Source organism: Oncorhynchus keta, chromosome 36, assembly GCF_023373465.1.
Source record: "Oncorhynchus keta strain PuntledgeMale-10-30-2019 chromosome 36, Oket_V2, whole genome shotgun sequence".
In the NCBI taxonomy this organism is placed as follows: Eukaryota; Metazoa; Chordata; class Actinopteri; order Salmoniformes; family Salmonidae; genus Oncorhynchus; species Oncorhynchus keta.
Window position 1 is genome coordinate 16446629 of NC_068456.1, and position 25863 is coordinate 16472491.

A 25863-nucleotide genomic window follows, 5' to 3' on the forward strand; every position below is an offset into this window, starting at 1 on the left:
ATATCTATTCGATGATAAATCACTCGTTGCAGTTTGGTTTCTCCTCTGTTCAAAATGGAAAAATGCACGCACCTGGAGATTACACAATAGTTTCGACGTAGGACACCGAGCGGACATCTGGTAAATGTAGTCTCTTATGGTCAATTTTCCAATGATATGCCTACAAATACGTCACAATGCTGCAAACACCTTGGGGAAACGACAGAAAGTGTAGGCTCATTCCTTGCGCATTCACAGCCATATAAGGAGACATTGGAACACAGCGCCTCCAAAATCTGGCTCACTTCCTGTATGAAATTTCATCTTGGTTTCGCCTGTAGCATTAGTTCTGTAGCACTCAAAGACAATATCTTTGCAGTTTTGGAAACGTCAGAGTGTTTTCTTTCCAAAGCTGTCAATTATATGCATAGTCGAGCATCTTTTCGTGACAAAATATCTTGTTTAAAACGGGAATGTTTTTCATCCAAAAATGAAATACTGCCCCCAGAGGTTCAAGAGGTTAATGGTACCTGTTTGACCTTGTTATCAGTATAAAATACAACTGTCCACAACCTCAAACAGTCACACTCCAAACTCCACTATGGCCAAGACCAAAGAGCTGTCAAAGGACACCATAAACAAAATTGTAGACCTGCACCAGGCTGGGAAGACTGAATCTGCAATAGGTAAGCAGCTTGGTTTAAAGAAATCAACTGTGGGAGCAATTATTAGGAAATGGAAGACATACAAGACCACTGATATTCTCCCTCGATCTGGGGCTCCACGCAAGATCTCATCACCCCGTGGGGTCAAAATGATCACAAGAACGGTGAGCAAAAATCCCAGAACCACACGGGGGGACCTAGTGAATGACCTGCAGAGAGCTGGGACCAAAATAACAAAGCCTACCATCATACACTACGCCGCCAGGGACTCAAATCCTGCAGTGGCAGACGTGTCCCCCTGCTTAAGCCAGTACATGTCCAGGCGTATCTGAAGTTTGCTAGAGAGCATTTGGATGATCCAGAAGAAGATTGGGACAATGGCATATGGTCAGATGAAACCAAAATATAACTTTTGGGTAAAAGCTCAACTCGTCGTGTTTGGAGGACAATGAATGCTAAGTTGCATCCAAAGAACACCATACCTACTGTGAAGCATGGGGGTGAAAACATCATGCTTTGGGGCTGTTTTTCTGCAAAGGGACCAGGACGACTGATCCGTGTAAAGGAAAGAATGAATGGGGCCATGTATCGTGAGATTTTGAGTGAAAACCTCCTTCCATCAGCAAGGGCATTGAAAATGAAACGTGGCTGGGTCTTTCAGCATGACAATGATCCCAAACCCACCGCCCGGGCAACGAAGGAGTGGCTTCGTAAGAAGCATTTCATGGTCCTGGAGTGGCCTAGCCAGTCTCCAGATCTCAACCCCATAGAAAATCTTTGGAGGGAGTTTAAAGTCCGTGTTGCCCAGCAACAGCCCCAAAACATCACTGCTCTAGAGGAGATCTGCATGGAGAAATGGGCCAAAATACCAGCAACAGTGTGTGAAAACCTTGTGAAGACTTACAGAAAACATTTGACCTCTGTCTTTGCCAACAAAGGGTATATAACAAAGTATTGAGATACACTTTTGTTATTGACCAAATACTTATTTTCCACCATAATTTGCAAATAAATTCATAAAAAATCCTACAATGTGATTTTCTGGATTTTTTTTCCATTTTGTCTGTCATACTTGAAGTGTACCTATGATGAAAATTACAGGCCTCTCTCATCTTTTTAAGTGGGAGAACTTGCACAATTGGTGGCTGACTAAATACTTTTACTTTTTTACTTTTTTGCCCCACTCCAGCTAATCAAATGGCTACCTGGACTACCTGCATTGACACCTTTTTGCACTAACTCTCTTGCACTTACTCTATGCAGTACACACACACTGGATTCTACCCACACATTCATACATACTTACACTCACACAACAACACACACACACACACACACACACCGTCTCTGTACTGGCACTTCCTGTATTGTTTTACAAATTCTTTCTTTGTTTTGTGATTTTTTATTGGGTGGGCTACAGGCACATTATCCATTTCAAATGACAAGTTTATAAAACATGTACCCATAGGCTGCCAGTCAAAAGAAGAAGAAAAAACTAAGAAATAAAGTACATACTACGTTATGCTAATAAATGAAATATGAACAGGAAAATAAAATAGAAAATAAGTGTACCTCCACCCCCAACCTCCCATCCCATTCCCCCAACTCCATCCATGTAACTTATGAACCGCTTAATGCAAATCTCGACTCTGTGTGAACTGTATGAGTGTGTTTGTGTTCAGCTTTGCTCACTCTCCCGATTCACGCTTGGTTGATGGGTGCTGATGGGTCCAGGGTGTGAAACTGTAGGGGTCAAGCGGTGGGAGCCAAACCTCAGCCACTGACACATCCTTTTGAACACAGAGTTTGATCCACCATGTCAGGTATACACAGCCTCTTATAGAATAATCCTGGTCTTGAAAAGTCAGAGTATTGGATTGGTTCTTACAGCATGGTGTTTTTCACTTGATTGAGGACATTAATTACTTTTCAGTTAAGTTATTTTGTGCTTTTTGCATAGAAAATATCATGTTTCTTGTATTCTTTCAAAGATCAAACACAATTAAACCTGCAATCGGTTCAACGTCAGTACAAAACAAATTAAATGCTTATGGATCTGTTTTTCGCTAATCTTTAGATTTTTTCCCCCACTAATTTCAAAGCCTTTGGTAAACCTCAGCACGTACTAAAATTATCCTGTGATTGATTATATTGGTCTAAGGTCTAAGATATTGTGAGTCTAGAAACTCTGCTATGAGTCATCAAGGCTTACACCTTATGAAAGGTATATATTGAGGATATATATTCAATATCTACAGAACTCACACAAAGCGCCTGGTCTATCAATTAGAGAAAACGGTCCGTTAACTAAATACTAATTAGATAATTACATAGCTATTGATTGAAACATATCCTCATATGAGTGGCAGGTAGCCTAGCGATTAAGGGCGTTGGGCCAGTAATTGAAAGATCACTGGTTCGAATCCCTGAGCCGACTAGGTGTCGATGTACCCTTGAGCAAGGTACTTAACCCTAATTGCTCCAGGGTCATTGGCAATAATGGCTGATCCCTGGCTGTGACCCAACTCTCTGAGAGCATCTCACGGAGAGTGGGAAATGCAAAAAAAAAAATCCTAATAGGACAAATGTTATCACCATTATTATTAGATCCATACAAGGTATAGTAAAGTGTAATTCCACCGACGTACCTTCCCATAGCTTCTGAAATAGAAATCTATTTGATTTGCAATATCAGCCCTGTCTGGTACAGTAGCATGGTTCTGCAGAGTGTCTTTTGATATTTAGAATAAATGTCACCTGGTTTTCAACCTTCCCAACCTTCCCATGTTACCCCGCTCCTCCACAAACTCTGCTGGCTTCCAGTCGAAGCTTACATCCACTACAAGACCATGGTGATTGCCTACGGAGCAGCAAGACGAACTGCCCCTCCCTACCTTCAGGCTATGCTCAAACCCTATACCCCTACCCTAGAACTCCGTACTGCCACGTCTGTTCTCTTGGCTCTCCCACCCCTACGGGATGGCAGCTCCCGCTCAGCCCAGCACAAGCTCTTCTCTGGCCTGACACCCCAATGAACCAACACTTGCACTTGACTCCTCCCCTTCTAGCACTGATTTAGCTGATAACTACTTTATTGAGGAAAAGTGAAGTTTCTGTTCCTGTCATATGTCGTTGTCCCACCTAGCTATGGTAAGATGTTAAGATGTAAGTCGCTCTGGATAATAGCATCTGCTAAAATGTCAAATGAAAAAAAGTGAGTCCTCTGCCCTTCCTCAGTGGGCTGGTCACACTGTGAAGTCTGAAATAGATTAAATGCTCAGTGGAGAAAAACCCATAGGTAGGAAAACTTCTGCACGATTTTTTTTTGCAAGGCTTCTCACCACCTGCAGAAGTTTACTTGTGTGAGTGTGTCAACATGACCTCTTTCCTGTGTGAGTTTTGATAGAGTAAGTGACTAGAAGTGCATGAATCTTCCATTGACAGAAATAGTGAAAGCCATTGCTTTTGCCATTGCTTTACTTTCTCTACAAAGTTTAAGTGTAATTAACATTATAACGCAACAAGGCTCCATCCCCCTCTGTAATATTATCTGCAGTATAATTTATGACCAAGATATTCCGAAAAGATGTCCCTCTCAAGTTACTGAAGCGAAAGTATGAAAATGCATTGTTTTGAGATTAATGAACCTGCACGGGTCCCTGTCTCCCACTTTAAATTAAATTCTTAAAGATCTATTATTCAAATGGGGTTGTGTCCAAGTCAGCAGGAGATAATGGTGTGTCCTCTTGATTGCAACACAGCTGCATCAAACATGCAGTGCTCCAAACATGGAGCATACACTTTAATGGGGAAAATGTAGATCGTTAATAATCCTCTGACTTCCCTGGAACCTCCTTCCTGTATGTTACTGCATTAGGCCATTTGATTAAAGCGTGAAATACAATGTTTTATACTGTCATGTCTGTGACTATCATTAAATGTGAAGACTGTTATTTTATATCAAATCAGTTTTCTAGGTTTAATTATTACGTGTTTAAATAATCATGTAAACAATAATTAACTAGGAAGTCGGGGCACCACGGAAAATGTTGAGATAACAAATATAACTCTTCAGATATTTTAATATCTGATCACTTAGTCTTTTATTAATTAATTATTACCTCATCACTTCTCATTCCAAACGCCTTAAAATTCTTAGTTATCTGCATGATCCCTGTCCATAATGCATCAGCAATATATAAATTGGCTTAATTATTTATTTACTAACTAATTAGATAATCACACAGAATTACATAACAAACAATACATATTGGTTACTAACAATGATAGAAAAGTCCCTAGAGGGCTAAGCCGATATGACCACTTGGTAGACAAAGGAAAGGGGTGGGGACTGAGAAATGAAAAACAAAATAGATTCACTACACACCGTCTATAATTATATTCATTGAAATGCTAACCCTTTGCACATGAAATGCCGCTCATTCGAGAATAATTGCAATTTATATATTTACGCCCGTATGTCGTTGTTGTCTTCTCTGTTGGAATCCTTGATCGTTCTGTAAAGTTCATCAGAGTCTCTGGTTAACTTTCCAAGAAGTCACAAAGTCTTTCATGGTTGTAGGTGGTTAGAATGGATACTTAAGAGTACCATTCAGAAATGTTCTCATAGAATAGTTGCTTCGGAGGTTGTCAGTATTCTCATTCTAGACATACTTCATTTCTAGCTGCAGACTAGTAATTATACGTCTAAGATTTGCTCTTATTCTGCAGTGATAGATAGTTTCAGAGTTGAACCATTTCCAGCCGTGTAGCCAAACACTACAGTTGTATGGTCTAATGGTCTATAGAATTGTAGCTATTCCAACGTGGGAAATCTGACAGCTGGGAAATATACACTTTAAGAGTTACAGTTATGTGTGTTTCCTGTTCTTCATGAGATCACCAAATGAAACACACATGACATGACTGTCCCTGTTTAGGTCTATGATCCACCCCCCAGGGCATGTCATGACAATACTGTGTAATTAAAATATCCATAACACACAGTGGGGAGAAGAAGTATTTGATACACTGACGATTATGCAGGTTTTCCTACTTACAAAGCATGTAGAGGTCTGTAATTTTCATCATAGGCACACTTCAACTGTGAGAGATGGAATCTAAAACAAAAATCCAGAAAATAACATTGTATGATTTTTAAGTAATTCATTTGCATTTTAGTTTTAGTTAAGCCAGGTGAGGTTTCCGCATATGTGTGGGGTGGGACGTCAGTCCGGCATTTTGAGCGGGACTGACGGCTCTAGAGTGAAATAAAACTAGAAAAACTAGAAAAACAGCAGTAGACAAGGCATATTGACATCAGAGAGAGGCATAAAGCAATCACAGGTGTTGATCAGGAGAGCTAAGACAACAACGGGTAAATGGCGATGAATGGGCAGAGCGCGTCAGTTAGGTACATACAGGAGGCTGGGGCCGGCAGGTAAACACAATGAGGTACCATGTTATTGAAACAGCCTAGGGGGCATCAGCTGTGTAGCCAAGTGATCATAGGGTCATAAGAGCAGCAATAGATTAGTCAGGGTGCTGTTCGGCAGTCACTACTATGCTAGGCGAGCAGGGGACACAGTGTTCAGAAAAGCTAAGCTAGCAGGCCGGGGCTAGAAGATGGTTCTTCGGCGACATCTAACAGAATAGACTGTTGAGACCACATCGGGCGATCACGTCGGCAGTCCAGTCGTGTTGGATCGGCGGGGCTCTGTGTCGACAATAAAGTGTCCAGGCCAATTGGAAAAGGATGTATTGTAGCCCTAGAATTAGCTGGTGTCGTGTCTTTACTGAAGACTGCTAGTTTTGATCAAAGATTCTCTGTAATTAGTTGCTATGCGATCAACTGATTAATCACGTAACTAATTAACTATGAAATCGGGGCACTAAGGAAAAATATTCAGATTACAAAGTTAGCATTTCCTAAAATAACTTTTCAGATATTTTATCTGATCAATTAGTCTACGAATTTATGAATTATTTACTTTACCTCACGTTAGTCTCATTCCAAACGTCGTAAATTGATCCTAGTCTTCACTATGAGTCATCCATACATCAATTGTCTTAAATAATTTATTTATTACTAACTAAGTAAGTAAGTAATTCACAGAAACAAACAAACAAAGGTAAATGTAATAATGGAAAATGTGCCCTAGTGGGCTGAACCAGCATGGCGGCTTGTTAGATAAATGAGAAGTGGGGGTCGACTAAGAAGTGACTACAGAGTGATAATTATAACAATTAAAATGCTAATTCTTTTCACATGAACGTTCACTCATTCGGGAACAATTGCAATCAATATATATATATATATTTACGCTCAGTGTGTCGTCTTGATCGCTGGTGAAAAGTTTTTGTCTTTCGTAGAATTGTCCGTCTCTCTCCCTCTCTCTCTCTGTCTTGGTTAGAGGGGATAGTTCAAATTGACATTCATTATAGAATGGATGTTTTGGCGGTTGTCGTTCTTCACGTTCAATGATACCAAATTCCTAGCTGCAGACTAGTATTTAATATCAAAGACTTCTCATTCTGTCGGTATCATTTACATTACATTTACATTTAAGTCATTTAGCAGACGCTCTTATCCAGAGCGACTTACAAATTGGTGCATTCGATAGTCTAAGAGTTTAACCACGTGGTATGGTTAAAAGATTCAGCAATGGTCTGCCACCTTTTGTCCCCCTCATAATGGCGGAAAAACATGGTCTGGTGATAATTTCTTGTTTTTTTCAGAATGGCAGAAAAGGGCTGTCCCAGAATGTCTGACCCTAACTGGGCTCAGGGGCGGTCCTCTGATTTAGTTCAAATCCAATTCCCTTTTTGAGTTTTCCTTCATTAAACAGTCCAAAATCACATTTGTAAAATTGTGTAAACAGTATCATACTCACTCAATCATCTTATACAACAATTAGATGTAAACCTTATATCTGGGGCTATTATATAAACAGCGTTATGGTAATGTGGCCACACCGTCTCCCATGAACTTCCCAAGTTGTGACAAACGGACCAGTTCGTAGCTGGATTCTTCAACGATCTTTTACGCTTTCTCCGGAACATGACATTTGTTCATACCTCAAGTTCTGTGAGGTGGAAGGATTTCCTTTGTCTCCATGAAAAACTACTCTCTATAACTGTGTGTCTATGGGGTCTTCTCAGGAATTTACGACCTCTGACCACAGCAGCCCAGTTGAAGCGGGGGGGGTTGCTATACTCTGGACCTTGGCTAACACCACTGCCACGAAGCTAGCACCAGTTAGCCGTGAGCCAGGCACATCTCCCTGCTAGCAAACTAAATTCTACAATACCTCTTTCGCCATCTGGCTTGGATTCTCTGTCGACACGGCCCCCCGCCACACCACCCCGACTGGTCTGCCGACGAATATAAATCCGCTGTGCCTTCAACCGGCCTCCGTCTGAGCAGACCCCCCCTACCACCCCCGGGCTACTAACTTTAAACGCTGTGTCGCCCGCGTGCTAGCGTAGTGGGGGCTTCCCTGTTCCATCTACTGCTGCCCACTGGACACTATGATCACTTGGCTACATAGCTGATGCCTGCTGGACTGTCCATTAATCACGGTACTCCATTCTGTTTATCTATGTTTTATCTGTCGGCCCCAGCCGCGAACTCAGTCTCTGTGTATAGTTAATCCAACCCTCTCTGCCTAGTCATCGCCATTTTACCTGCTGTTGTTGTGTTAGCTGACTAGCTGTTGTTGTCTCACCTGTTGTTTTAGCTAGCTCTCCCAATCAACACCTGCGATTACTTTATACCTTGCTGTATGTCTCTCTCAAATATCAATATGCCTTGTATACTGTTGTTCAGGTTAGTTATCATTGTTTTAGTTTACAATGGAGCCCCTAGTTCCACTCCTCACACCTCTGAGACCTCCTTGGTACCACCTCCCACACAAGCGGTGACCTCACCCATTATAACCAGCATGTCCAGAGATACAACCTCTCTTATCATCACCCAGTGCCTGGGCTTACCTCCGCTGTACCCGCACCCCACCATACCCCTGTCTGCACATTATGCCCTGAATATATTCTACCACGCCCATAAATCTGCTCCTTTTATTCCTTGTCCCCAACGCTCTAGGCGACCAGTTTTGATAGCCTTTAGCCGCACCCTCATCCTACTCCTCCTCTGTTCCTCGGGTGATGTGGAGGTAAACCCAGGCCCTACATGTCCCCAGGCACCCTCATTTGTTGACTTCTGTGATCGAAAAAGCCTGGGTTTCATGCATGTCAACATCAGAAGCCTCCTCCCTAAGTGTGTTTTACTCACTGCTTTAGCACACTCTGCCAACCCTGATGTCTTTTCTCTGTATATATCAATGATGTTGCTCTTGCTGCAGGTGATTCCCTGATCCACCTCTACGCAGACGACACCATTCTGTATACTTCTGGCCCTTCCTTGGACATGCTATATGTGCTATCTAACCTCCAAACGAGCTTCAATGCCATACCACACTCCTTCCGTGGCCTCCAACTGCTCTTAAACGCTAGTAAAACCAAATGCATGCTTTTCAACCATTCGCTGCCTGCACCCGGACGCCCGACTAGCATCACCACCCTGGAAGGTTCCGACTTTGAATATGTGGACATCTATAAGTACCTAGGTGTCTGGCTAGACTGCAAACTCTCCTTCCAGACTCATATCAAACATCTCCAATTTAAAATTAAATCTAGAGTCGGCTTTCTATTTCGCAACAAAGCCTCCTTAACTCACGCAGCAAAACGTACCCTAGTAAAACTGACTATCCTACCGATCCTCGACTTCGGCGATGTCATCTACAAAATAGCTTCCAATACTCTACTCAGCAAACTGGATGCAGTTTATCACAGTGCCATCCGTTTTGTTACTAAAGCACCTTATACCACCCACCACTGTGACCTGTATGCTCTAGTCGGCTGGCCCTCTCTACATGTTCGTCGCCAGACCCACTGGCTCCAGGTCATCTACAAGTCTATGCTAGGTAAAGTTCCACCTTATCTCAGTTCACTGGTCACGATGGCAACACCCATCTGTAGCACGCGCTCCAGCAGGTGTATCTCACTGATCATCCCTAAAGCCAAAACCTAATTTGGCCGCCTTTCCTTCCAGTTCTCTGCTGCCTGCGACTGGAACGAATTGCAAAAATCGCTGAAGTTGGAGACTTTTATCTCCCTCACCAACTTTAAACATCTGCTATCTGAGCAGCTAATCGCTGCAGCTGTACATAGTCCATCGGTATATAGCCCACCCAATTGACCTACCTCATCCCCATACTGTTTTTATTTTATTTACTTTTCTGCTCTTTTGCACACCAGTATCTCTACCTGCACATGTTCATCTGATCATTTATCACTCCAGTGTTAATCTGCTAAATTGTAATTATTCACTCCCATGGCCTATTTATTGCCTACCTCCTCATGAATTTTGCACACAATGTCTATAGATTTTTTGTTCTACTATGTTATTGACTTCATTATTTATTGTTTACTCCATGTGTAACTCTGTGTTGTTGTCTGTTCACACCGCTATGCTTTATCTTGGCCAGGTCGCAGTTGCAAATGAGAACTTGTTCTCAACTAGCCTACCTGGTTAAATAAAGGTGAAATATATATATTTAAAAAAAATACTCAGTGGCCAACGTCATGACATACCCCCCCTGGTGGTTTGGATCTTGTTTTTCCTGCAGGTTACAAATCAACATAAAATCCTGAACACGTGATGTCCAGTTTGTAGATCATCGTTGCAGTCCCCTCTGGTGGTTGAACTTGGTAGGCTTCTTTGAAAGAGGAGCAGTCCACCACAAGGATGGCAGTTGATGTCCAGTTGGTGATCGCCGTTGCGGTCCCTTCTAGTGATGTACCTTGGTAGGTTCCCTGGAAGCTGCAAAGTACCCCAGGGAGGGCCAGGGGAAGTCCTGGTTGGTGATCGCCGTTGTGGTCCCCCCCCTCTGGTGGTTTACCTTGGTAGGCTCCCTGACAGCCGGGCATGCCGCCACAAGGATCGGCCGTGGGTATCCGGATTTGGGGTCGCCGTTCCGGACCCGTCATCTGGTCGTCGTCCAGACTGGATGATCTGGGCGTCGTCCGGACTGGATGATCTGGGCAGTAATTTAGGCAGATGTTAACAACGCACACACACTCATGAAATATATATAATTACATTTGTTCCCCAATGAGAGGCGTTGTGGCACTAAGTGATGGTTGTATGGGTCTTTGTTTATGGCTCTATCACTTCCTAAGTGTCAAAGGAACTGAACCGAAAAGGAATGAAAGCATAAACAAAAGATATACAAAATATAGTTCTCACACAAAAAAATAATCTAATTGGACTGTATTCTAAATAAGTCCAATGTTCTGGCAAAATGACTATCATGGCATTGTCTCTAATGCCATATCTAGGGTTTTCCTACTGACCTGTGGTATGGGAAAACAACTGGTGAGTAGGCACTGGTATTTTGGACCCTTAAGTGGTCCGAGCATAAATCCTAATTGTATGTTCCGTTGTGTATGTGCATTTATGCTTACACAAGTGTGCTTGCAGATTACCACTTGTTCAGAATGAGTCTGACGTAGTCAGGCAATTTTCAGGTCAATGCCTGAAAGTCAGTCAGAATTGGTGTCGAGGGAGTCTGTAGTAGTTTTTACTACACGTCACTGTGTCTTCCACTATTGTAGTGGTGATAGGTATGAAGTCTCTTTCATAGCTATGTTATCCACGGAGGAGCTAACCTCACGACGGAAGTACTCTTTAAGTATTGGACCAGTCGTACGTGGTGTGATCGTGTTTAATGATTCCAATAATTTTCCTCCTGAATGGAGGATTCTATTTATTAGTGACATGTGTGTTAACCATTGGAAGAGTGCACTGGAGATTCCCTTCCACGTGTTGCACTCTGAGTGACTCGCTATGTCACTATTGTCAAGGGTAATTTGATTGGTTAGGTCTCTAACCTTCTTACTGATTGTAGCTAGACTGACTGTCGCTGGTATTGGTACTGGTGCTCAAAGGGACCAGTTATCCTACCATTTTATTCTGAAATATTATACTACTGGAACATAATGATTGGAGCATTTTACTAGTTGTATTGTAGTTGAACCTACACATGGCAAGGAATGATTATTGTTGCCATTTGTTTTGGAGGTGGACAAGTCCACTGGACTTCCTTTACGACCAGTGTGTTATACCTCAGTACTATCTTAGATGTGTTCTAAGATAATCCCCGTCTAGGGGCCTGTCTGCTCCTCACTGTTCTCATAGGGAAAGCTTGCAACTAGATTTAATTTATGCTCTGGCGGCCTCATACGGTGTTGTCCGTAGTCCCGACCCCCCCACAGGCCTCGATGAGGCTCATTATGGGTCTGGGCTACTATTCTTTCCCTTTGTGTCTTGGGACCCCCCCACCAGCGGGTGGTGTTGGTGTCTGAGGCGCAAACGAAAAGGTCGGACCCTATGTACGAGTTGTCAGTGGCCGCGTTGTTATGAGAATGGCTGTAACCTTTCAACCAAATCTTCTGGTGTTTGTGCTTCAAAACGCTCAGTGGCTGTAGAGGCATGTCAGTCACCACCGCATCCGCATGTGGCAACCTCTTCAGTACCTGCGAACTGAGATGAGGATATCGGTCTGTGATATTACAAAGTGTTTCACCAGTGGGAGTCATTGGGTCAGTTGCTGGTCTGATGCCATTAGTGACATTGTAAGGGGTGACAGTCCCCAACAAAGCGGAAGGTGTATCATCGGAATTAGAGTATCAATGTTTTTCTTGCTGAGACGGCCACAGTGCTTGCGGAAGTGTCCGAAGGGCCGGAGAACTTAATCTCAACTACTGTTTTGCACGACGAGGAAGTTGCTTATTCACAGAGACAGCTGGCTCGAAATCATGAAAATAATGGTCAATCAGGTTGGCTGATTGAATGTGTCGAGATATCGTAATATCTCCTCGGATTCTGCCCCAAGAGGTTTTTAAACATCTTTTTCCCAAGGGGTGTTTTCGACAGATACCCCTTGTGAATGACTGCATTGCAGCTAGCGTTAGGGGAAGACAGTGTGGTCAGTGGAGAAGGCATGGTGGCCTGTGACAATACCTGGTTGGTTTTCCAATCCGTCAATGGGAGTAACTGATCCATCAAGTCTGCTCCAAGTAGCACGGTTACAGTTTCGAGGCAGGTAACATACACATGGTGAACGAGTGATACGTCCTGGAAGTGTAGTTTCAGCATGACTCTCAGTGTGAGAGGCGAGGTAGTCTGAGTGACCCCTCGAAGTGTACTGTCGCCTCGTTCCACTTTTAACCAACGTTTAGTTGGTTTCAAAGCCTTTTTGAGATCATCAAACAATGTTTGAGAGATGAGTGATATTGTTGCACCCGAATCGATTAGCGCATGACAAGTTAAGCAGTCCTCCAGGGCTGTTTCCAGGTATGGCCGTTTAGATTTGTGGTTAGTGGACATATTCCCCACAAAGTGGAGTGGTCGTTCGCAACGACGTGATGTGCCATTTCTGTTCAAGGTGGAAGCAGATGGACTTTTCTGATTTTGAGTGGGCTTCGCTTTAACGAAGCGTTTTACCTTTTTCTTCGCAACCTTTGTATCAGAGTCTAAAGACAAAGCCCGGGGTCTTGTTTCTTGATCAAGTGGGCCCTGGATAGGGTCTTGAATGAGAACGGGAGAAATTAGAACTTTAACGTCCTTGCTATGCGTGTTAATTCCTGCGGACCTTGTGTCCGGTAATTCCCCGTCTAGTCCTTTTCTCAAATCGTTCTCGCTTCAGTTCTTCCCGTAGTGGAACTGCTGGAGAACATTGGTCGACGTTTTGATCGTGCTTCAACCCTTTGTTACCCTTGTGCTCTGACACTTTTTGTGGGTTGGGTGCAGGAACATAGCGGACAGGTCGATTGTAGCGGTAGTTATGTTGATGGCGACGTACTTTACAGTTATTTCGACCGTGGAGGTTATTGGAATCATGGTTTCGTGGTAGAAACTTTGAGATATCAGCTGATGTACGAAGGGCTATATAAATAAATTGGATTTGATTTGATTTGAACTGTTGTTGTGCGTCATCTCTCAACGCTCCAATACCTGATAATGCACCCTCTAACTGGAGTTAGTGCTCCTGGTCAAATTTCAAAACCGAGTGGTCAGGGCTCTTAGCGTTGTGAACTTTTGATGCCTCAAAAGCTGCGCTTGCAAGCTCTCTGAGTTGAAAGATAGGCAAGCCAACGTGGGCGGCAGGGCCCAAGTAGGTAATGAAGGTAGGATACATGTTCGACAGGAACATTTGTTTAAAAGGTAACAGGTCTTCCATGCCTGTTTCAGTGAGTAGGCCATTGTAAGCTGAACGAAGCCTATGATAGTAAGCTTGTGGGTGTTCGTTCCTAGCTTGTTTGACGGTGTTAGCCAGTGAACTATCGTCTTTGCGAGTCTCGGAACCACTGAATTCTAATTTTAAAGCTGTGCCAAGTTTAGCGTAGTCATTTAGCACGTGTTGCTGTTGTAGACGAATGAACCTTGTCACATGTCTATTCGACGTTTGCTTCAACAGGTAAACCCTGTCAGAAACCGTAGCATTCGGGTAGCCATCCAACGCGTCCTCTATGTCAGTTCCTCCAGATGGTACCCAAGGGTGGTATTCTGCTGCATTGCGGAGTCCACTTGAGCGCTTAGACTACTGATTTTGGACACGTGAGTGTCACACTTGCTCCTTTCCGTCTCAAACTTATCTGTCATGGTTTGCAGATAGAGGTCTTGAGTATGGAGCAAGAGATTCAGTGATGATATTTCCTCTGCTTGCTTAGAAATCAATAATTCCATCTTCATCACCTGAGTTCTCTCATCATTCATTTGGTCAGCGACTTCAATGAGTTCTGCTGATTTGTCATCCAACTTTGTCATTGTGTTCATTAACTGATCGTCTTTGGTCTGCAGCATTTTTGAGTAGAACCGTGTTACTTTGAGTAATGTTCAACAAAACTGCATGCATGTTATCAAGTTGAGCGCTCCTGTTTGTACATAACTCTTCAGATGTATCTAGTTTGGCGTGAACGTCATCGTATTTAGTTTTGACTAAATCGAGTTGTTCCTGTAGCATATGATTTTCTTCCTGTAGAAGACAATTTTGTTGAAGAGCTTGTGCTTGTTCATCGTCATACTTTTTTGCAATTACATTTAATTGTTCAGTTTTCAATCGCAGTTCCATAGCTAGCAGGTTCTCTCCCTCTGTCCCTTTATGTCTCCCATTACCTGCTTGTGCTTCAGCTGTGCACTGCGGTATTGGACAGATGCCAATCTTGGGTGGCAAGACATCAGGGCTAGACTGGAGAGAACCTTTACGAGGCCTGCGTCCGATGGTTGATTTTGGAAAGCGTTGTTGTCTGCTTTTCCACTAATGGCATAATTAGGTCAGAGATCAATCCATTTGCAGCCTCATAATGTGCAACCCCCTCTGATTGCTTGCACATTATTAGAACATTTTGAAAGAAAAAAATGTTTTCCTAATTTTCCAGTTTGGTTTTGGAATATATTGGGAGCTGCAAAGATGATTTTAATCAGATTTTACTGATTGATCAAATGCAATGAATAATCAAACCTGTATAGGCTATCTGGGAATTAAACTTTAAATTCACCTGGGAAGTTGGTTCATCTAGGTTACTATTGCAAAGTTTAAGGTGTCTCATTTAATTGGAAGAACCTAGAAAGGTATGTCCGACAATTTAAATAAATAAATTGAATGAGACGATAATACCCAAGCAATTGAGATTGCTGGATTATTTTAATGTGATCCACGTTTGGATTTCCAACACTTATTTTAAGAGATGTACTTCCGATTCTTCACTACCAGTGATGCTGAATGCTGAAATCAAACGGAAGTACAAAGGGCGGGGCTTTCGTCGCGCAAGGCTGAAGAATTTAAACGGAACACAGGAAGTTGATATGTGTCTGTTACTTGAACTCTATGAAGCATTTATTTAGGCTGCAATCTGAGGTTCAGTTAACTCTAATGAACTTATCATCTGGAGCAGAGGTAACTCTGGGTCTTCCTTTCCTGTGGCGATCCTCATTAGAGCCAGTTTCATCATAGCACTTGATAGTTTTTGCGACTGCACTTGAAGAAACTTTCGAAGTTCTTGATATTTTCAGTATTGACTGACCTTCATGTGTTAAAGTAATGATGGACTGTCATTTCCCTTTGCTTATTTGAGGTGTTCTTTCCATAATATGGACTTGGTCTTTTACCAAATAGGGCTATCTTCTGTGTATCACCCCTACCTTGTCACAACACAACAGATTGGCTCAAACACATTAGGAAAGAGTAGGAAACAAATTCCACAAATTAACTTTTAACAAGGTATACCTGTTAATTGAAAAGCATTCCAGGTGACTACCTCATGAAGCTGGTTGAGAGAATGCCAGGAGTGTGCAAAGCTGTCATCAAGGCAAAGAGTGGCTACTTTGAAGAATCTCAAATATGAAATATATTTTGTTTTGTTTAACACTTTTTTGGTTACTTTATGATTCCTTGTGTTATTTCTTAGTTTTGATGTCTTTACGATTATTATACAATGTATAAAATAGTACAAAATAAAGAAAGCCCCTTGAATGAGAAGATATGTCCAAATCTTTGACTGGTTTTGTAAATGCAAGCAGAGATTACTGCATATGCCTTGCTACATTACTTCTGAGTATATGTATTTTGTCTTGCAATTTTTTTTCAAAAGGTGGCTCCACATTAACAAGATCAGAAGGTTTTGTGGTGGAGTCATGGTACCCTAACAAGCATGCCAATCAAACAAGACACAATTGGTTGGTTTCCTCCAGCCAATTCCAAGCCCAGAACTCCAAGGCTGTGTTTCTAGAGGCATCTGAGCAGAGAGAGAGAATGTCTGGCCAGTGCTCGAGTACTGCAGTGTCGGATTCTAATCATTCTAATCCTGATTCAAAAACAAGGATGAAAATCATCTAAAACTTAAGTGGCTCTTGAGGAACAGAATTTGGTCATGCCTGGGGTGAGCTATGATGTAGCTTTCTCCACAAAGGGATTCAGATGTTTTGGAGAGTATGTGGACCCTGATAATTATGCTGCTGTGTAACTGTTAGTTGAGGCATAGTGCTTGCAACACCAGCGTTAACGGTTTGGTGTTTGCATGGGTGACATACTGGACATAAATCTGTTAAATTAATTTAAGTTGCAATGGATAAAAGTGTTATGCTAAATTACAATATAACATACTTCTTCTGTGCAGGCACAGTTCTGGTGGAGAATATGCAGATCAACGGGAGAGCAGAGGACCCAGACAGGACCATCTCTCTGATCCTGCTTGACAACTATGCCTACTGGGTCATCCTGGATCCCCTCAGACAGAGACTGTTCCTCAACAGCACCGGACGTGTCCTGGACAGAGATGTGAGTATGGACCTGGGTTTGGATACTGTTAGTAGAGGAAAAGGCTTTTACATTTTAAAAAATTGCAAGCACAGGCACACTTGCCTACACACACACACATACACAGTTCCACTGATACTTAAATTGTATGCAAATACATTGTAAGCTCTCCAAAACGCATTGATATTCCAAAACCACACAATTATTTTATTATATATATATTTTTTTTTAATTCATGGGTTGGGGGGTAGAATTGATATTGCAGATAGATTGTGGCTTCCATCAATGTAATTGCCTGGATCATTTCCAATCCCCCATATACATATATTTTTGAATATGGTTTACTTATTATTTTCCCCTAACCCTACCACCCCTGCCCTAATTGGAGTGAACTAATGGACAACACCACTTAGTCTTATTGATTTGAGAAAATAAGACAGGCCTGCTGCATGCTGGAAAGGTTCATCAATGTTTAACTGTTTTTCACAACGAGAACAGTTTGGCCACTCTAAATACTGGTATCAAAACAAGTCCAAGAAAGTTTGAAGTGCTATACAGATCTCACTGTTTTGAGGCTCCTGGTTTGATTGCACTGCAATTTCCTCATTGTAAGGAAAAATCAGTTCTGTTGGATTGATTTGTAACCTCTGCCTCCTTGTCTTGGAGCCCATCCACCACTTCCCTGTTCAGTCTGTAAAATCCCAGGACACTGTGAGGTAGAAAATCATTCTTTATGTGGCTGTGTTGGAAACATTTGGAACTAATCATCTACTGAGTGTGTTCGAGCAGTGTGACAATGTATTTTACAAAGATGATTGCATAATCATTGGTTTATTGAATTGGTTGAATTCTTGTATTTCTTTCTCTTGCTCTCTCTTCTCTCTCTCACTCTCTCACTCTCTTTCTCACCCTCAGCCCCCTTCCTCTATCACTACAATCGTGGTGAAGGTCCAGTGCACCAGTGAGCTGGTTGGGACAGTGATTCTTCACGAGGTCCGGATTGTAGTCAGGGACAAAAACGACAACACACCTCGCTTTCAGCAGCCACGCTACTATGTGGCCGTCAACGAGGTGAGCGAGAGGGAGAGAGAGTTACTACAACAATTGTTGCTTTTTGCTTTAGTGAGCATATCTTTCTGCCCCGGGTAAGTAATTCAGCCTGGCATGACCCTTCCCACAGAGGTCAGCAAAGCCCAGAGGCCTTACAGACAGTGACTCCTATACAGATTACCGTTGAAGCAATTATGTAGTACATTAATGCTTCATTCTTTCAATTACAAAGAAAGGTCAAGGTTTGGTCATCATTGAAATTAAGGACCTACCTAGTTAAAGAGTCAAAGCTTTGTTGATGTAGGCACAGTGGAATAGAGTGTAGACTAGGCTACTCTGCAGTAACAGGAGTATTTTGCACTCAGTTCCACATCTTATTTTTACGCCTTCTGCATGGAGACAGAGTAAAACATGACAACAGCTATTCTACGCATATTAGGCAGCAGCTTCCGAGAATAACAAAACAATAGCAGGTCCTTAGATCTCCTGGATATCTGTTCTTCCTCTATTGCATGAAATTGCTCTGACGCATGGACGGTATCACGCTAGTTATGCGTTCCCAGTGAAACATGGGGTTCCTGTCTGTGTTCTCTGCCTGATATAGATGCCACCATACTCCCTATCTAACCCAGAGAGCTCAACGATGCTAGTGTGTGCATGTTTTATTTACCAACGGGTGGGTCTAATGCTGAATGGCTAAAACCGCAGTTCCAGCCGGTGTCTATTCTACAAGTTACCACCGGCTAAATCTACAACGTTAAAATGCCTATTTACTCTGTTCCATCTGACTGCGTAATCAGCTATCTCATCAACCCAGCCAGGCAATTTATAATCTTGATCTCCACTATAAAAAGCATAGACACATTTCTTTTAGACTAACATTTAGTTTTCAACAGCAGAAATGTGTATAAACCTTGCTGTCTGTCTCTCCAACTTTTGCAACATTGTTTCAGTATTCAAATTCGATCTCCAACTGTCGCAAAGTAATGAACGTGTTGGGGATCAGGATGAGACAGACAGGCAGGCAGCTTTTCTCAGCCAGTTGAAATCAAGAATCAGCTAAATTTTTAATGGATTTATACAAATAAATGTCAATAGAAAACAGATAAAATGCAGCTAGTTTGCAGTCTCTCCAGCTTCAGTTTGAAGTGATTATGTTAGTTGTGTTGTTGGCGAGCTCCTGTGAACAACCCTGTTCTGACGAGAGAGCACATTTTCTATGCCTGGTGAAATCGCACATCATTAACTCATTAGTTCACAGCTTAAACAAATGCAAATGTAACTACATTTGCACTGTTTGATGTGACTGTAAGTTAGACATAGTTGGCTAGCTGGCAAGCAAGGGATAAGAACATTGCCAGTCAGTATGGCAATGAAACATTTAGAAAGGACGACTGGGTCGCGTCCATAGATATAGAACAAAAAGACTGAACAACTGGGTCGTGTCTCTGGCAACCGAACCAATAGAACGAACAACCAGCCAGCTTTGGTAGCAACCCTAGATTTGTGTCGGGACTATATATCGTGGAAGGATGAAATAGTATGAATAAAATCCCATTGTATAAAAGTTACAATTCCCCTGAAGATGGTGTTTGGAGGATATGTTGGTACAGTTAACAATACCCATATTATGTCATGTTTCATGTTTTGTGTCGACCCCAGGAAGAGTAGTTGCTGCTTTTGCAACAGCTAATGGGGATCCTAATAAAATACCAAATACCAAAATACCTGTGCCAATATATCCTCCAACACCGGATTCTCTTAAATATGTTGCATTAGGCATCAATGTGTTTAGAATGATATAATATGTTTAATCAAAAACAGCCAGTGATATCTACACCTACAGCAAATTGACTGCAATTGGCTGCAATTTGCAGTATAACTTTTTTTTTTTGTACCACAAACTGTTATATACCTACAGTATGCTTGAATGAAACTTACATTTTGACCAAAACGTCTGCAGAAATGAACAAACAAGCTAATTATGTGGATACAGAATGTGCATACACATTTGATGATTGATTTTAATCTCCTACATTTGCTGATATAGCTCTCTGAAATTACCATGGTTCTCATCCATCATATCTCACAGCTGTCAGAGGAATATACATTTAATTTACTGTTGAGTGTCACTATCAAATACACTAGTTATTTCTCTGATTCTCTTTTCCAAAATGTCATCACATTAATGACACTGGACATGTCTTATTATTTCAGCAAGCTTTTGATATGTACAGATATCAGATCTTAATTTGAGCCAGTTTGCTACAGCTGGAAAATAATCCTGCAGCAACAGGAAATATGAACTATTATGTGGATTAAAATAATGGACATTTTTGTAGAGGTTGATACAGTTTTTTGTTTGGGCAAATCAAGTCTGAAATGTCAAAGTGGAAATTACAAACTTTAGAAGGCTTTTTAAACCTCAAATACACTTAAAATGTGCAAATTCTCAGCAAAAAAAGTGAACAAATTAAGATCCTACATAAGACGCCTGTATCGAGAGCCTCCGAGTCAGACAACCATGACTTTTGTCTCCTTTGTTGACACTTCCTATGTTCTTCACTCTAAGTTCCTGTCAGTGTGTATTATCCCAGGAAACATTACTCCCTGAAAAGTGTTCTGAATCAGACTCCACTGCTGTCAAACCTCTCCTGAACTGAGCTCAACTCCCCTCAGGCCCCCAGGTGCTCTAGAACACAGCTCTCTGGAGGCCCCTCTCTCTGCAGCATCTCTCTGAGAGGTTGTTATGGCTGTCAGTGGGGTGCTGAGGCCCCAGAGAAATACTCATCCACAGCTGCCGACGAAAACATTTTCAGTTCAAATCAGTGCATTCATTCACTCTTCCTAACAACAAAGGTCTCCACTTCTTGCACTTCTGTCAGTATTTGGCCACCTTCCATAGAAGACACTGTGTTCCTGCGATCTTGGGAGGGGTCAGTAATATCAGTCAAATGTAAAATATAGCTTTGTTACAATGTCCAGACAGAGGGACATGCCTGTTGATAGTATTCTGTCTCTATCTCTGCCTCCAGCTCACTCCTGCCGGGACCACCATATTCACAGGCTTCAGTGGAGAAAATGGGGCCACAGACATCGATGACGGGCCCAACGGACAGATAGAATATGGCATCCAGTACAACCCCAATGACCCAGTACGTGGATGTAATGATTACGGACTGCAGATTTTGACTTACTGAAGCTATACGACAATGGGACAGCGGAACAATGTCTGTTGACAGTGAAACCTATGACTGAACACTGTCTGTCTGTCTCTCTCTCTTTCTCTCGCCCTCTCTGTCTCTTTTTTCTTTCTCAGGTGTCTAATACAACTGTGGTTGTAGGGAATACTCTCTCTGGAAACATTGTTCTGGCTGAGAGACTAAACTACGAAGAGAAAACACGCTACCTGGTCATTGTTAAAGCCAATGTGAGACACTTTGTTTGTTTGTTTGTTTGTGTGCTCCAGAAGTGTGTGCATACGCATGTGTGTTTGTGCATATTAAATATTAATGAACAATATGTTTTACTTAGTGTCATGGTAGTGAATTGACAGTGAGAGTTTTTGAATGTTTAGGACTTGAGGGTCCATGGATCTGTTTGTTTTCTACTCTGGCTAAGAGAATGGATTGGCGTTTTGCGAAGGTTTTGGACTGAATGGTTGGTTTAGGGACTTGTTTTGTTTAAAGTGTTAAGTGCTGATGTTTAGAATATAGGGTAAATTGCTGATTGTTACTTTGTTTGGTTTATGCTTCATTAAGTGTGCCATTGCCAGATAAACCAAAACCTTACTACAATTAACAAAAATATAAAGGCAACATGCAACAATTTCTAAGATTTTACTGAGTTACGGTTCATACAGTGGCTTGCCCCATTTTGTTGCCTTACAACCTGGAATTAAAATGGATTTTTGGGGGGTTTGTATCATTTGATTTACACAAAATTTACACAACATTTGAAGATTCAAAATATGTTTTATTGTGAAACAAACAAGAAATAAGACAAAAAAAAACTGAAAACATCAGCATGCATAACTATTCACCCCCCAAAAAAAAAAAAAAAGTACTTTGTAGAGCCACCTTTTGCAGAAATTACAGCGGCAAGTCTCTTGGGGTATGTCTCTATGAGCTTGGCACATATAGCCACAGTGATTTTTGCCCATTCGGCAAAACTGCTACAGCTTCTTCAAGTTGGATGGGTTCCTGCTGGTGTACAGCAATCTTTAAGTCATTCCACAGATTCTCAATTAGATTGAGGTCTGGGCTTTGACTAGGCCATTCCAAGACATTTAAATGTTTCCCCTTAAAACACTTGAGTGTTGCTTTAGCAGTATGCTTAGGGTCATTGTCCTGCTGGAAGGTGAACCTCCGTCCCATTTTTGAATCTCTGGAAGACTGAAACAGGTTTCCCTCAAGAATTTCCCTGTATCTAGCGGCATCCACCATTCTTTCAATTCTGACAAGTTTCCCAGTCCCTGACAATGAAAAACATCCCCACACATGATGCTGCCACTACCATGCTTCACTGTGGGGATGGTGTTCTCGGGTGATGAGAGGTGTTTGGTTTGTGCCAGACATAGCATTTTCCTTAATGGCTAAAAAGGCTATGGTATAGTCTCATCTGACCAGAGTACCTTCTTCCATATGGTTTGGCAAACAATACATTTTCTTTAAGCAATGGCTTTTTCTGGCCACTCTTCCATAAAGCCCAGCTCTGTGGAGTGTACGGCTTAAAGTGGTCCTATGGACAGATACTCCAATCTCCACTGTGGAGTTTAGCAACTCCTTCAGGGTTATCTTTGGTCTCTTTTTTGCCTCTCTGATTAACGTCCTCCTTGCCTGATCCGTGAGTTTTGGTGGGTGGCCCTCTCTTGGCAGGTTTCTTGTGTTGCCGTCTTTTATAATGGATTTAATGGTGCTCCATGGGATGTTTAACATTTCTGATCTTTTTTTATAACCCAACCCTGATCTGTACTTCTCCACAACTTTGGCCCTGACCTGTTTGGAGAGCTCCTTGGTCTTCATGGTGCCACTTGCTTGGTGGTGCCCCTTGTTTTTGGGTGTTGCAGACTCTGGGGCCTTTCAGAACAGGTGTATATATACTGAGATCATGTGACACTTAGATTGCCCACAAGTGGACTTTGTTTAACTACTTATGTGACTTCTGAAGGTAATTGGTATCACCATATCTTATTTAGAAGCTTAAAATATAGGTTGTAATGAACAGAATAGGTAAAACGCCAAAGAGGATGAATAATTTTGCAAGGCACTGTATAAGGAAATCAGTCGATTGAAATCAATTAATTAGGCCCTAATCTATGGATTTCACATGACTGGGAATACAGATATCCATCTGTTAGTCACAGATATCTTCAAGAAAAAGTAGGGGTGTGGAAAACCAGTCAGTATCTGATGTGACCACCATTTGCCTTATGCAGTGCAACACATCTCCTTCGCATAGAGTTGATCAGCCTGTTGATTGTGGCCTGTGGAATGTTATTCCACTCCTCTTCAATGGCTTCAGTGGCATTGTGTTGTGTGACGAAACTGCACATTTTAGACAGGCCTTTTATTATCCCCAACACAAGGTGCACTTGTGTAATGATCATGTTATTTAATCAGCTTCTTGATATGCCACACTTGTCAGGTAGATGGATTATCTTGGCAAAGGAGAAATGCTCACTAACAGGGATGTGAACCAATTTGTGGATAACATTTGAGATAAATACGATTTTTGTAAGTATTTCTGGGATCTTTTGTTTCAGCTCATGAAACATGGGATCAACACTTGTTGCATTTTAATTTTTTGTTCTGTGTAGTTACTATTTGTTGTTACTGAAATTAAAATGTACATAATTGGTAGGAAAGATAGCAGCTGTTGCAGATGACACATTTGCAATTAAAGCGCAAAGTTTTTTACAAAGCCTCTATACGCTTTGATTGTTCGACTGTTTTTAATTCTTTGCTTGACTGACATGGTGTTCTAATCCTAGAATAAAAGCAGCACAATGATCATTGATTTGTTGTGGTTATGTAGAAATTTGTGTTCTGGATTATGAAATGATGGAGACAGCTCCTCATCAAGGGACCATTGTTTATTCCTTAACAAGAAACAAATCCACAAACAATCAAAGTTCAAATATCCTACAAGTTACATAGCCCATAACTACTTTTAGTCCAGAACGACCTAACTGAAAGGTCGGTCCCTTTCCATTACTATTTATTTCCAAATTTGCATAACGACTCCAGGCTCTCTTTGGAGCTCCATCAGATAACTGTTCGTAGGCTAACAGCCTAACATATCAGGACTTATTTAATTAGAACTTTAATAAGAGGAAGGGCAGTGGCTCCCAGACTCCCAGCAGGCCACATTAGATATTGGAAATCAAGTGGCTCTAATGAGACTGGTTTAAATGCTTAGGTTTTTAATAAATGCATTTTTATAAAAGATGTAGTGTGGCCTTGCTTATTACTTCTGGTCATTAGCCGTGAAGAGTCCCTGACAAGGATTATGAATCAGGCACTGTAATGCTACAGAATTATATTTTAAGTAGAGCGATGGTACATTAATATATATTTCTCAACCCATTATGCTCACTAAGATTACAAAGTTGATCATGGAATTGAAAAGAGAAATTGGTCTCCTTTGATTGATTTTGATGATATTTCAATGTGTTATTCATTAATAGCTTTGGTAAGTAATCATGTTGACTTGCATCCTACAGGACCGTGCCCCGTACGATGCCAATAGGCGGACCGCTACAACCACATTGACAATAGACGTTCTGGATGGAGATGACCTGGGCCCCATGTTCCTGCCCTGTGTCCTGGTCAACAACACCCACGACTGCAACCCAGTCACCTACCGAGTCACCATACCAGAATTCACCAAACCGGTACAAAACACACTGTGTGTGTGTATGTTTTTGGTTTTGCTATCCTGGTTACCAGAAGTCCTCACAAGGATAGTAAAACAAGAAGTCCTCACAACAATAGTAAAACAAGGACATTTGACCAATTCCCACAAGGTATAAGGCTATTTTATGCTCAGGGGTAATGTTTAGGGTTAGGTTAGTGGGGGTATGGGAGGAGGATTAGGCTTTGTGCGCGTGTAAGCGAACAGGTAGTGAGTGAGTGAGTGTCAGGCAGGTGATGATCTGACAAGTGTGTATATCATAAGTCACAGCGCTATACTGGCACAGACCAGCACCACACTGGCAGAACAGCATGGCAGGAGAGTGTGGAAGTAAATGCCACATCTGCAGTGTTTGAAGTGTGAGCGTGTTCCTCACGCACACTAATCCTTGCTGTTTTGTCTCAGCATGGTCATTTAAAAGCATTTTCTGGTCTGGTGGAACAGCAATTACAGCTGAAGTTTCAGTTAGCTTCAGACTAAAAACACCAGCTGAATTCCGATCAAAAAGCGATAGAGATTGATATAGCTTTGGTAGGAAATGTAGAGCAGAAAGAGATGGAGAGAGGGGTGGGGGGAGTCAAACTGAGGGAAAGAAAGGGGGGGGGGGGTGGGGTGCTGTGGACCTGACATCTCTCACAGGATGTCAGAAATAAGAGGGAGAGAGAGAAGAGGAAGAGGCTTTTATGAGTGCTGGGAGGTAGTGACCAACTACAGTGTCAAACTGAGATTGGAGTTGCAGAACGTGACAGTCCCATGTGTTTTTTGACAATGGATCTCTGTGTCTTCTCTGCTCACCCTGTGTCACTGGGTCCCTGAGGGAGTTAGAGAGAAATACTTAAAAATATGGTGATAGTGACTGAGAAAGGGAAAAGGAGAGG

At 41.9% G+C, this 25863-nt stretch overlaps 1 protein-coding gene across 2 annotated transcripts in view; it reads left to right on the forward strand.

Annotated features, from left to right (window-relative positions):
- The window catches only part of LOC118369714 (protocadherin-15-like), a 269223-nt gene that overhangs the window by 68776 nt on the left and 174584 nt on the right, over positions 1 to 25863 (forward strand). For both annotated transcript variants that reach the window (XM_052498598.1, XM_035754342.2), the window contains exons 5-9: positions 16881 to 17041; positions 17936 to 18091; positions 21106 to 21225; positions 21390 to 21500; positions 24795 to 24965. In XM_052498598.1, the coding sequence (XP_052354558.1) occupies positions 16881 to 17041; positions 17936 to 18091; positions 21106 to 21225; positions 21390 to 21500; positions 24795 to 24965 (719 nt within the window). The remainder of the gene's footprint in view (positions 1 to 16880; positions 17042 to 17935; positions 18092 to 21105; positions 21226 to 21389; positions 21501 to 24794; positions 24966 to 25863) is intronic.